The sequence below is a fragment of the Stigmatopora nigra genome, chromosome 10, assembly GCF_051989575.1.
Source record: "Stigmatopora nigra isolate UIUO_SnigA chromosome 10, RoL_Snig_1.1, whole genome shotgun sequence".
NCBI classification, from domain to species: Eukaryota; Metazoa; Chordata; class Actinopteri; order Syngnathiformes; family Syngnathidae; genus Stigmatopora; species Stigmatopora nigra.
In genome coordinates, this window is record NC_135517.1 from 12,266,402 (window position 1) to 12,280,643 (window position 14,242).

The 14,242-nt window shown below is 37.1% G+C and overlaps 1 protein-coding gene across 1 annotated transcript; it reads right to left on the reverse strand.

The window, feature by feature from the left end:
- Positions 1-2,320: 2,320 nt before the first annotated feature.
- LOC144203030 (uncharacterized) lies at positions 2,321-3,576 on the reverse strand. The gene is made up of 2 exons (XM_077726217.1): positions 3,343-3,576; positions 2,321-3,243 (listed from the first exon to the last, which is right to left on the reverse strand). The coding sequence occupies exons 1-2, from the start codon at positions 3,515-3,517 to the stop codon at positions 2,417-2,419; spliced, it is 1,002 nt and encodes a 333-aa protein (XP_077582343.1). The 5' UTR covers positions 3,518-3,576; the 3' UTR covers positions 2,321-2,416.
- Between the last annotated feature and the right edge of the window lie 10,666 nt (positions 3,577-14,242).

The following is a 14,242-nucleotide window of genomic DNA, read 5'->3' on the forward strand; positions in this document are numbered from 1 at the left end:
GAGCTAAAGGTATGCACGAAAATCAATTTAAACTCACTAGGTGTGTTTATTATGGTTCTTCTTCACTACTGTAAAGTGTTAAATGCTAAGAATAACAAAGATTATATTTGTTCAACCTGTTGGAAGAACTAACAAGATCCATAGACTGCAAAGTATCATTTAGAGAGATTTTCAATTGGGAAGTGATTGATATGAATTGATGTGAACAAAAAATAGGCGTCTTTTTCTGTGTGGAATACTTACAACACTGAGGTCTGGAGAACAAATATTGATAACCTCCTCCCCCCCAAAAACTCACATCCCCAATCTGGTGTCATGTTGCGGATAGTTACTGGTTTCTGTTTGAGTTCCGTAGACAGACGAGTGTTTAAAGTGGCCTTTAGTGATGCCTAGTGGTGACTGATCAACTACAAACGCCACTTCTGGAACCTCATCCATTCACACTTACACTAATAGTAAATCATGTCATCAAATCATTATCATCAATAATCAAGTATTCTGTTGTAAATTCAAGTTTTGTTTATTATTATTACTTTAAACGTAGGGACAATAATGATCACCATTAGCATTTTGACTATAATTTAATGTTTTAATGCATTCATGCATGAATGATCAAATTCTGTATTAAAATGTATTCCATTGTTACCGACAAAACCCTTTTTGCATTTAATATTATAGCAATATTAGTATTATTTTGTATATTTACTGGGTTATTAGTCTCCTCTTGTGTGGGAAACTAAAATAGAGAAAGTAAACCTTTGAAGCAAATTTAGGGTAACCAATCCAAGCTTGAAAAAGAAAACAAAAAATGTATTTAATTCAATTTAATGAAATCTTATGTATGTAAAAACATTTAGTTTTGGTAGAAGATAAAACAGTAAACCTGTGAAGATGATAATGAAAGCAGTGTTTTGCGGAGGCCTTAGGTAGGTAAGCCAATGGAAAAACATCTTAGTTTATTCCCAAATTTCACAACATGGCTCACACACCCTTTTTACCCTGCATGTGAAGTTAACAATGGAATGCAGTCATGCTGGTTTTTTTACTCTCTGATGAGGCACAAGCTTTTATGACCTGAGGGTAAACTGGCAAAAGATTTCATCACTAGCAATTCACGTCGTTTTTATTTTACGCCACGCTTTATGCTTCTGTTCTTGGGTGATAATAGCGGGACTTTCCACAGATTCCATAAGTCAATAAACATGAAGCGTGAGAGTCAAGCGTAACGTCACAACAGAGGAAGTGCAATAGCTTCCATGAGGGTGTGATGAGCGAAACCGCAATGGCTGGTAATTTGCCAGTTTTTTCTGCAACTTTAAATATTCTTTGACATATGTAACATGCCAAGCAGTTAGGCAGGCGAAAACAATGTTTGGCTACCAAAATACTGTGATAACACCTGCCCGAATCCAATATTTGCCATATTTTGAAGACAAAAAACATCTCTGAAAACATGTCTCTATATATGTACAATATGTCAATATTGTATGTCCATTCAAATGGTCCAATATCCGGTGAGAGTTAAAGTGATACACCGATGGTTCACACAAAATGGGTTTGCGTACTAATAAAATCTTTCATAAAAGGGATTAGTAGACATTGTAGACTCTTGGTGTGCAATGAAATAGACATGATTTGATTAATAATTATGGGAAAATTCAATATTGTTGACAATGTTAATGGTTCACCTGACATTTTATTTGTTGTGGTGTTTCCTTGGAAGATGCCAAGCATCACAGATTTGTAGTTATATACATCTCATCTAATTTTCTGAATCGCTTAATTAAAAACACAATTGCTTTATTGTACCATAGTATAGATCATAAAATTATAATAAACATAATACATGAATGAACCCCACAACGTCCTGCCATTCCCGTTTTTGTCAAGGTTAGATAACTGTTTACAAAATAGCACTTTAAAAAAGTCTGAATGACAAAAAATATTTGGCCAGCAGAGGGCAGTATGTAAACATTTTTACTACATCAGGAGACCCTACAAGCAAACGTGGAGCCCAAATAACTTTAAAATTTTGTCCAAACACAATCTATATCTATTATCCTCACGAGAATCACGAGGAGTGCTGGAGCCTATCCCAGCCAACTATAATACACCCTTTACTTGGTGTAATTTGTTTTATATTATTCAATATATTGCAAATAAGATTTATTGTCTTGAGTCTTTTTAAAACACACTATTGCACACGCGTATATATGATTGATCATTACTATTAAATAAGATAAACAAGACACATTTCCTTCAGCACAGTACTTTTTATTTATTCTTAAAATGTAAATGAACAAGATATTTATACTTTTTACTCTGCTGTTCATCCCCATTAAATACAATAAAAAAGTAAATGATATTTAGAAAATACTCACAACAACATCATTCATATTGTAATAAATAGTTTTTATCATAGACCATTTTCATGCGTTAGCATGTGCTTTACCAGTACTACTCTATTATTACAAGTTTCCTTGCATATGGAGCAGCTGAAAGGGTTCTCCCCTGTATGAAATCTCATGTGTGAAGTTAATGATTCTCTTCGAGTGAAGTTTTTGCCACAAAGTATACAACAAAAAGGCCTTTCTCCTGTGTGTAATCTTTTGTGTCGGTCCAAACTGGCTTTTTGACTAAATTTTCTGCCACAATCAATGCAGCCAAATGGTTTCTCCCCCGTGTGACATGACATGTGTCTCCGCAAATTGTGGTTGCATTTGAATATTTTACCACATTCTGTACATTTGACGCATTTTCTCCAATTGGGAATGCTAAAATGAGCTTCAGGATCACTGTCCTGCCACGAATCCACAATTGGCTGAGAATCAGTGATCTGGTTTGTGTTGTTATTGAAGTGGACTATCTTAAGATGTGCTGGCTGACTGTTGGTAGCTGCTTTTGTGATATTTTCAACATTTAAACCTACAATGTAATCTTCATTGAATTCATTTTCTAGTGATTCACATAAACTGGAAGTAGAAGGTTTTGCCTGTCTATGCTCATCATTTGGTTCTTGCTGTGTTGTAAAGGAAAGAGGGTTCTCATCTGTATTTCCAGTTTCTAAATTTAAGTCTTCCAATTTTGGATAATGATTTGAAATCGGACTTGTCCAGACTTCCTCCAATTCTTCTTTAACATGTGATGAATCCAGGGTTTCTTGGTCCATACTGTGGCCCCTTTCTTGATGCATAGGGATGGGCTTCATGTTGATTGACAGTGGCTGCATGCATTGAGACGCATCTGCAATAGTAGTATTAAAGGAAACATTAATTCAATGATTAAGCAGCTGATCGCGTAATATTGTGATGATACAAAATAATCGGCTATTGACAGACAAACCTGTTCGATGATCATTTGTTATGGTCGGCATTTGACCAGCTTCTAGCAGGCTGCGATGGTGCTTGAGCTCGTCCTCATACTCGGCTATTGTCTTTTCAAATATCACCATAATCTCCTCAACTGCTACGGTCAGTCTCTCGCTGACAAATGCTCTTAACAATTGAACAGAAGGCATTTTTTTAATGGAATAACCAATGTATAACTTGGCTCCCGTCTTGTGTTGTTGTTCACCCTTTTTCTTCTTCTCACAACTACTGTGTTTGATGGTGTATACCGCCATCTACCGTTCAAAATGTATATTAGAAAAACAAGGAGATTGTCGCACAGCACAGAGAAGGTGCGTTTAAGATTTGAAGCAGTTTGAAAAAGATATTAACGAAGCGATTGTGTGCAAATGTTTGCTGGAAATAGGACTGAGACACGTTTTTCTATTTTTAAATTTATTGCAAATATCGTGCATTGTGATGTTATTGCAATATGATTAATATGCATTACTACAAATGTTATTGCCACCATGAAAAAGGTTATTGGAGCCTTCAATCCACTGTGAAGCATGTAAATTAGTCAGATGCATTGCCATTTTATTTAGTTTAAGATCTCTTATTTTTCCTAATCAGGGGGGATTCTTTTGTCCATCTGGGATTTCCTTTTGTGTTCCTGGCTCCATGTTTGACTCTGTGTTGGCCGTTGAGCTCAGGGAGGGGCTCAAAGCAGCATCCTCCTCATTTATTATTGGCTCCTTCCTCCTATGTGTCGGTGACTGTAATGAAAAGGAGGTTTGAGCAGCACTGTGACATCTCCCCCCGCCTCCCATTCACTCTTGTCTTCTCCCTGCCTCCCTCTCATTGCTGTTCTCTGCACTTGTTCTGTGACTGACGGTGGAGATGGGTGGTCATGTGATGTTTTAATACCCCGGGATTTTCTGCTGGGCATGCTCTGAATCGCCTCAGTCCAGACCTATCTGACGATTGCTTGCCTATTGATTGTCCATCCTTAGCATTTGCTTTTTGGAAGATAATAATTCACAGTAATGTTGAACATGGTTCTACCAAATACGACAGAGGGTTAGAGCACTGCCCTTTAATGCCTTGGCTGGAATATAGATTTGGTGAAAAAAGACAGAAGAAAGACGTGGCATCATTAGTGCAGCTTACTGGTAGGTGACATGCTCCTGTTTAGTTTTTATTCTATTGTTGTCTGGTATGGTTGTAGTAGTAAAACATGTCATGTTGTGTTTCTGTTTAAGAATATGGAATTTGCTCTATGATTGGATTATCTAAAAGATAACACTGGAAGGGTTGCACGAGTGTGTTTAAACCGGGGAGCATTTTATCTCATGCATTTATCATTCTTGGCCCATTTTCATCTTATATGCATTATCCATAACACACATCATCACAGTGTTATAGATGCGTTAATGTAGTCCAGATGGAGAAGCTGTTATTTCTCTGCTTCATTCTAAAAATGAAAAAAAAACACTAGCCAACCTTGAGTGATGCATTAATTAAGACACAGACTTGTGTGACACTTCTACCAGCCCCATAAACACAACAAAAATCCAAATGAAGAGAGTTGTGGTCATGACTATTTCCTAAAGCCCTCTAAGGTGATTGACAGGCCTTGCCTCAGCATCACCATGGTTGCCAGTGGGAACAAAATTGTGGTAAAGGCCACTGTCTCCCAACCTTAATTGCGCCAGGTCACTCATTGTACAATAAATCTGAACAAAAGAAAGAAACCCACAAAATATTCTGGGTTATAAATGCAGATATTGGTCATACATTAGTTTATTGCCATTTTTGGGGGGCAATCTTATACTTTATCTGCCTGCTTCGGTTGATATCATTCATGAGAGAACAACTAAATGTATTTGAGATGAATAATGTCTTATGGCAGATGAATATTCCTTAGAAAAATAAGATGTTGAGAGTAAATGACTCTTGTATACACTGCAATGTCGTGTTTACATGATTTGACCTTGCCTTTGTGTTTTTCGACGGATATCCTGCTTTCTTTCTCGTTCCTGACATGCATAATTGGTTAATTGTCCATTGGTGTGCATGCAAATGGTTGTTTCACTGGCGATAAGTCGATTGTGTGCTCCAACTCTTTCCTGGAATCAGATTGGATTGGCTTTAGTTAGCATGGGACTTTAAGGAGGAAACACAATTTATATATATACAAAAAAAAATAGAAGTGCAAGACTCCTTGAGAATGTAAATTAAGACAAACCAGTGAATAGAGAGCAGACCAATTTATTGGTTCTTATGAAAAAGACAATGCATATTGCCTTGGGAAAGATCATTTTGTGTAAATAGACTGTTTTGGAATGTCTCAGATGACTTTTGACCGGCGTATTTTATCATAAAAAATGAATATGTACTGCCACATTCTCATTAAGTGGGTATTTTAATTATGTTTCAAACTACTTTTTGATGTTTAGTTTTACAGTGATAAAACAGACTGATATGCAATGTTTTAAATATTTTGAAATATTTTTCAAGTGAGTCAGGAAGCCTTGGAACATATTTACTCAGTGACAAATTAAATATATAAAATATGAACAATTATAGACAGACACCGCCTTTAGATGGTGGTATGTTCTTTCTTTTGAAAATTGCCGAGTCTGTTACTTGTGGCTTCAGAACCTACTATGTCTTTTCACTCTCTTATGTTGTTATACCAAATTAAGGAATAAGACTTTCAATAGGCTAATTTTCACCAACAATGAAAGTACACTGAATAATCACCTTGTTTGATGATCTTAAATCAAATCTTTTGGTATTACACGACTTTGGATATCCAGTAACAAATGTGATCCAGAACATGCCCAGAAAATCAGACTATGACAAATTTACAAACACGGTCACCTTGCCAAAAAATGCAAGAGGAGGGAGGGTAATGTCTGTTTACTGTAGTCACAGACTGTTCATTAGAGTGGGGGATTATCACACTTAAGTGTTGTATTTGTGCTGCACTGTCACTCATTTTAGCATCATTGACTCCTTTTGACGAAAAACAGTCCATTCCTGCTTAAAAAATGACCTCAAAGCAATCTATGAAACTTTATTCTAAATAATCATGCCTATTGGCACATCCATAGCAGCTAAAAATAAACAGAGATTTTAGTGTGGGTGTGTCTATGGTGCTGATGGCCACATGTCTGTGTTAAACTAATCCAAGCCAATTCTACTCCAATCCTCCCTGTAGAGCAGATCAGAGGCAAAGCAGGATGAGACGGATTTGATTCAAGCTTTCAGTACCACTGTCATCAGTGTGTTCCTCAATTCACATTTGAAGAGAGCTAGTATGTAATTAAAGACCCCGTTTTGTATTTTATTGCTTATGTTTTTATATCCAGGTCATTTGCTGGGCAGAGCATTTAATCAATGCTCCACAATTTGGAGAATAAAACCAGTGGAATATTGAGGACAAAAGCAAAGTGATTTAGGCTTGTCGGAGGTACATTGAACGCATATCGCATCAACATGTTTTGCAGTACGTATTATACAGTGTCTAATATTGCAAAACATTTGATGCTATATATAACCCTAACCAGTGCACATGCAACATAGTGTCTAATAGACATTATGTTGCATGTGTACTGTAACCACAGGATTCTGTGTCGCCAGAAGGCCATTAGTGACTCTGAAAGGCGTCACACAGTGAGACAAAGACCATTAGTGATTGCCTAGGAGATGGAGGTGCGTCAGGAAAAGAAAAGTAACAGGAAAAAATAGAGGAAATGTAAACACAAGATAATAATCTTGAATATATAATGGTTTCTTCACTGTTTAGCTCAAATTTATACACCAAACAAATTCTTTCACCAGCATGTCTAAAACTACTATGATAAGATTGTAGTACAGGTTACATTGATATTAATTGAGTCATTTAAAATATGATACTTCTATATTCCTGCTCTGTGTTTGGGGTGCACAACCAATCAGTTTACAGGGTAATGACATACATTTTAGAAACTGCTTTTTCTTTAATATATATTATTTGTTTCCACAGTTTGAGCCTTTTTGCTAAATTCAATACATTAAAGTCAAGAGTGGATTAAGAGAATAACCCCATTGGATTAATGAGATTATGAAGAGGTGCATGGTTAATATAAATGCATACAGTGGCTTGCAACGATAGCCAGTGATTATCTTTGTGATAATTGAATGTTACACTTTGTATCCTGTAGCTTCCGTTGATTTGAACTAAGATGACGCCCTCTCCGAGTTGTGGGAATTAGTGAGAATGGTGACGGGTTCACTTAGTGAACTCCTTGCATGCAGATGATGTACAATCCGATTTACTTTTGCCTCTTTACAGTCAATCTTTAAATCTGCCGTGTCATTAATTCTGCAGACTGAATGTGCAGTCACTCTGCATCATCATCATCTAAGCAACCTATTTATATAACTTTCTCCCCCATCCTCTGTAGTATATTCATCCCTCAGTGTATTTGGGAATGCAGAAGTTGTTGTTTTTCATCAAACGGGAGCAGTCTAATGTCTCACAACAGCTAGTATGAAGAGCTATAGAGTGAGACATTCATATTTTAAAGACACCGAGTTTCTAAAACATTGTGATGAAACTCGATTATTGTTTGATAATTAGTACGTCTTACATCATCAGGGGGGGACAAGGCCAAGGGAAGCAAGGGCCTGCTCCACTGTACCCACGTCATTAGACAAAAAGCCCACTTGACGAGTTGGCAATTAAATCAGACTGTTAACCATGTAAAGCCATCTTGCCAATGCAATTACAACATTAGGAAATTCAAAGTCAAAAACTAAACTCAATATAATGCACATCACATTGTTATTATAACATTTTGATACTTATCATGTAATCAGTCAACTAAGAGACCTTATTTTAATTTTTCCAAATTTTTCATCACTTTCTATTAACTTGGATTCTCTGCTTGCTACTATTTTGCTACAATTTTGTATTTATTCATTTTACAAATTGTCTCTTTTTTGCCAATAACAAAAGTCAAATGGACACGCATTGCTCATGGCAATTTTCAACCAGCCATTTCCATGGGTTTATTTCTATTGCATGAAAATAAGTGTGGGATGGCCTTATACAAACTTGACTTGTATTTCTCCCCCATGAGTTGCTGATATTCACTCTGCATCACGGTCACACGATCCTCTCGACTGTTGAACTCTGGCAAGTTCAAATGTAATTACGTTGCCCAGTGCATCGTTTCTTCAACCAGGCCACATGATTTGTTTCTGCTTATTTCATGACATGGAGTTGAGTGAAGTCCCAGTCAGTTACATTTGCGTGCGCATATAATCACTACTTGTGATGATGTACAGTATATTTAAGAGGAAAAAAAACAGCCTTTACCACACATGGTTGAGAAAAAGAAGTTTGGTCTAGCCATGATCACTATTGTGGCATTTTTCTTATATAGAATACATCCCTTCACTTTGTGTTGGTTGGTTGGTACGTTTCCTTAATGAATGTTTCATTGTCCTGAGTTTTTTTAAATGTATTTTTCTGTGGTCTGAATGGTTCTTGTGACACGATTTTGAGAGAAATTGTAAAATCCTCTGACACTTTTAGAGTGGTTATGAAAATGATACGGAAAGTGAACATCCGGTGAAATGTATGGTCGTTTCGTTTCAATGACACAGCTTCACCAACAATCAAATAATTTGGTGTCGTGGTCAGGACTCTAGAAATTTAATTCCCATTGATATTCTTCCCAATCAAAAAGCATGTTGGAGTAGTCTCATTTGTAAATTAACCATCCAGTTTGAGGCTTGCATCCATTTTCATGACTTCATGTGCTTCGTTTAAACTTTAAAGGAAACATTCTTGAATTGTAACATTGTAGTAGTAGGCAAGGGGGGACAGCTGTCATATGAAGGGTGTCTTAGAAAATCATCTGTTGGCTGCTCGTCTCTTTAGTGGCCAAAGAACTAAATAAGCAAAGCATTGAACTCCGTTTGAGAGAGAGAGAGAGAGATGACCAAGATGCCAGTCCTGCTACAAATTATCATGGAAGCACATTGATTATAGACTGGATTTATATGCAGGGTCTATTTTCAGGACTGCATGTACGTCAACACGGACATGTATGTCTATGTGGGCAATCTCTAACCAGGAAAACAAGTATAATCTATATTACACAGCCTTAAATTGAATATATAAAGCATAGGTGTATACATATTATATAACTCTACCTGTTTGCAATCCTACTGGTTTTACACCCACTTTCATATGTCACTCTCAATGAGCTAAAAGATTTTGTCAAAGGATAGGCTGCATATGTTCACTGAAGACAGTAAAAGCACCCTTCGTATGCTGGCGTGGGAACAAGCTTTTGCAAATCTCGCTATGAAAACAAATTTGATCCATCTCAAATTCTTAAATTCACCAAAGAAACCTATTTGAAATGTTGGCAGAAGGTGGAGCATCCAGAGGGAATAAAAACACACGTAAAGGTAGATCTTGCAAACTTCAAAGGGATTCCCTCACCCCCGACTGTTGCTGTAATATCATGAAATGTTTATCCTGTATTTTTGGAAGGAAAGGAGTTACTGGAGTGGTGCTTATGACAGACTTGTGTGGCCAAGTAAATCAGATAATGCTGAGCAGGGGTGTATTCATTGCATTCTGTCAGGCATGTGTCATCCAGTCTGCTATGATTTTTTTTTCAGTCTGTGCCATCACAGTTTGTTCAGTAAGGTGCCTAACTCTACACACCTCGTAAAACGTGTGATTACTTGAGAGTCATGGCGGCTACAATAATTATTATTTGGTTTGGCCCATACTGGAGGATTTGGATTTGTACTACATTTGGGATTTAAGGATTACAATTGTCTCTAAAAAGAGCATTTCAGCCCTTGTTTACTACGATTTAAGTTGCTAGTGTTTATGTAAAGCTACACTTCCATACTTGAGAAGATACACACACCTGTCTGGTTAAATATACATCATTCTTTCACTGTTATATAGACAGCCTTGAACATAAAGAAGAAATAGTAATAATACAATATAATATGGATAAGAAACAAATACCCACTGACTTTTATAAATGTAAAATGGGTGTGAAGGCTGTCAAGGAGAATTAGAAGGAAGCAGGGAAATTCATAGAGCTCACAGAGAAGAGGTGGAGTGGTGGTGGTGGGGGGCGGGTGCTACTGGGGAGTCTAGTGGTTTCAGATTTCTGTACTCTTTCATTTCTGCACTCCAATCACATGCATTGAATCTCTCTTACTTTCTCTTTCCCTCATATTCTCTCCTGACCACTGGGATTCGTCTGCACACCATCCCATTCCAGCCAAGCCTCAGCATGTTGTAGGCAGCTGGCACAGACAGGAAGAAAGCTGTGTAGAAAACAACAAAGAAGAGACGTGAAGTGAAGGGGAATCCGAAGAAGGTAGGGGCATCAACAACATACTGGATTTTTGAGTCTAGGGAAAAAAGCCTGCATTTGTTTTATTATTTTGTCTATTGGTTGCATGTTTTTGGGGTAGATCATTTATGTGAATTTAAGTATACTTCTGTGTGTGCTTAGGCTTGTCATCCTTGCTGATGTGACTAATAGGATTATAGATTTTTTTTAAATCTGACCAATGACTGCTCACAATGTGGTAAATTATGCAAGTAATATTTATTTTATGTAATCCCATGCACATAATATTGGTTAGTTCACACCAGTGTTCTCCAACATGAAGCATATTTTACATTAGCCAAATCTCAATATCGACCATTTAGGATCAAAGTCACAAAAAGTAAATAAGCAGGTTAAATTTGTTTTTGGGGTTACAGGTGTTGTGGTGCCAATATCTCATTTGACATTGGACAAACGCTTAACTGGTCGCAGGACACATAGACTGACAAAGACAACCATTCAATCTCACATTCACACCTGTATACAATTTAGAGTCTTCAATTAACCTAAAGTGTATGTTTTTAGAAAGGGGGAAGGAAACCAGAGTATCTGGAAAATATTCACGCACACACACACTGGGAAGGTGCAATTTCCACACAGGAAGGCCAGGCACTGGATCACCTTTGCCCTTTGAACTGCAAGATGGTTGTGCTACTACCAGCCTTCTCTCATCATCCTGGCTTATCAATAACTAAGAAAATAAAAATAGACCACCCCCTTTTGCACTCAAAGACCACTGAAATCCCCAGCCTCTCTCTAGTCTAGTCAAACAGAATGAAATAAGTCATTTGTTTCATTGTGTGGTCAATTATTTGTAATCCAGAGGAAAATAATGCATGTAATGATGCAACATTGGTTCTCTCTTCCTCTTGTTTAAATTCTTCTCATTGTGGCCTCACAGGCATTGGCATCCACTCAACTGAGTGGTTTGGAGGGGGTATGCAGTGGGGAAATGTGAACTAAATTTAAAAGTGATGGAGGGCAGGATTGTTTCAAACTTTGGGTCAGTGGGGGAGCTTGAGATAGAAAGACCCTTGGAGGGAAAGAGAGACTGAACAGATGTGGATGTGTTTGTGTCAGTTCGGGGTTTTGCCGGCACGTCTGGAAGAATTGTAAACACATAAAGGAACACATTCCTTTTCTTTAGATACACAAGTAGATGCAAGGGTCATATCCTCATATTTGTGTTGGTCCATAGTTGTGAATTACAATAGTGCACTTGTGTTTTTAATACCTGGATTATCGATACAGAATCCAGTTACTGCATTAAACTAACGAGAAAGGTCATATTCAAACTCAGTATTTGTCTATTCTGGTTGATGAGGACATTTGTCATATTGTAAAGAAAATTGTATTAGTCTGTAAACTTGTAATTTTATACTGTTGGGCGTATGAACAGTGGAATCTATTAGCAGACAATCAAAACAGCTCTTCACACTCCCTTCAAATCCACAGCTCATATAAACCTCTCGTTGAGAGATTTTTGTGTGGAGTGGGCTATGTCTACATATGCAGAAGTTTGAAACCCCAAAAGATTCAGAGACTAGAGTATCTGAATATTTACATCTCTTACCAGCTATCACATTTTATGGTAAATCTGACTTAACTATTAAATGTTGACTTAGGAGTCGTTGCTCAGACTTGTAAAAACATTTGGATGGAAGTGTTCTTTCAAAGCATCTGAATGCATTACAATGGATTGAGTCCACAATCATGCCGTGACAGGTAGAGGTGCTATCAAGGAGGTTAATACCCTTGGGCTCTAGAATTAGTTGCCATTGCAGCTCTTCTTATGTTGTGTTAAATAGTAGGCTTTAAATCACAGCTTTGTACGATTTTCAGGCACAACTGATGTAAACACAGCTCCTCTGTGCTATGACAGCAAGTAAGGAATGTGAATGTGAATTTTCAGTCACAACATACAAGAGATCGGCTCATAAGAGAGGATAATATCCCTAAGAGTACAGGGAGAGTTATTCACCATAAATGAAAAGTAAAAAAAAAAACTTGGCGAAGCTCGCATATCAATTTAAATTCAAGAGTACTGTCCGTAGATGATATGTTAAATAGAAAGTCCTATGTGAGTGCTGCTTTTTCCCACCAGAGGACAGCATGAGTTATCTCGTGGCTTCTTGTCCTTTTCCACTAACTGATTGTGAGTTGAATTTGCCAACTGAGACAGATGTCTTTTGTTTGTCGGTGCCGTTTGCCCAACTGCTGAGTATTTCCCCCAAAAAATATAACAGCAGGTGATTTGTGGAAAGCACTTGTTATAATTCCAGTGACAGGATAATATTTATATACTTACACCTAAGACAAAACATGGGCTAACATGCCGTGCCGAGAGAGCAAATTAGTGAGCTAAACAACTCATTAAGGCCAGTTGAGGGCTACCCCGAAGTATAAAAGCTGACCCAAAAACAAGACAGGCCAGTTTTTTCTTGATTCTTTATTTATTTTAACCAATCTTACCAAATGCAATGTAGAAATTTCCTGACTGACACGTGAAAGATTCTAGGCAGGCAAATGATAAATGAACACTAAGTGTATGTGTTATGTACTTATTTGAGCCATATTGCACATAACTGATATACCTTGTTTATTTCACTTAAAAGACGTAAGATAATTCATGCGAGATTCCTTTTCCCACATAATTCCAGTAAACTGAAGTTCAACGACCTGCATGTTATCAACAACTAATTAAGCCAAGGAAGTTTTCATTTAGTTTATTTCACTGTTAAGATTATGGCCTTAGGTTATCCTCGCTATGGAGTAAAGGGAAGGGGGTCTGTTTGTATGAACACAGTGTGAACTGCATGCTTGCCCTCAGCAATATCCGTCTCCTGATGGAAGACTTTCACAGATATCACATTGCATTTACACAGAATATGAATCAGTTGGTTGAGAATATTTGAGGATCTTGACTGTTTCCTCTGTTCTAACTGAAAATGCATGTAATCACCTTACTTTATCTCTTTCGTGTCTTGGTTCATTGCCCAGAATTTGGGAATTGTTAATACTGTATTTGATGAGTGTGTTTTTTGGTAAATGTTTTCAAATTAATAATTACGAAGCATTGTCCTTCACTGTCGTTTTTAAATGTTGCCAACAAACTTAAAAAATAGAGTTTAGTTGAGAATCCGGCAAAAGTGGCACGACCAACCATAATTGTTCTGCCTGTCAAGGATGTTTTAGTTCATTTTACTTAAAGTCTCTTGCCTGTGAATATTCTCATTCACCCAGGACATTTAATTCTTTGGGCTAGTGGATTTTTATGGTTGTATTTGAAGACATTTTGCCTCTCTCCTAAGCAGGCTTTGTCTGTTCAATAAGATTATGTAGTTGGTACCTGTTAAGAAGCAACAAAATCATATTTACTGATAAATAAACCCCACATAATTGTACTGTATGGCAAGAAATTCAGCATGTCTTAATTGATGTATCTGTTAAATGAGGGGAAATTAATGGTATACATATTAGAGGGGATGA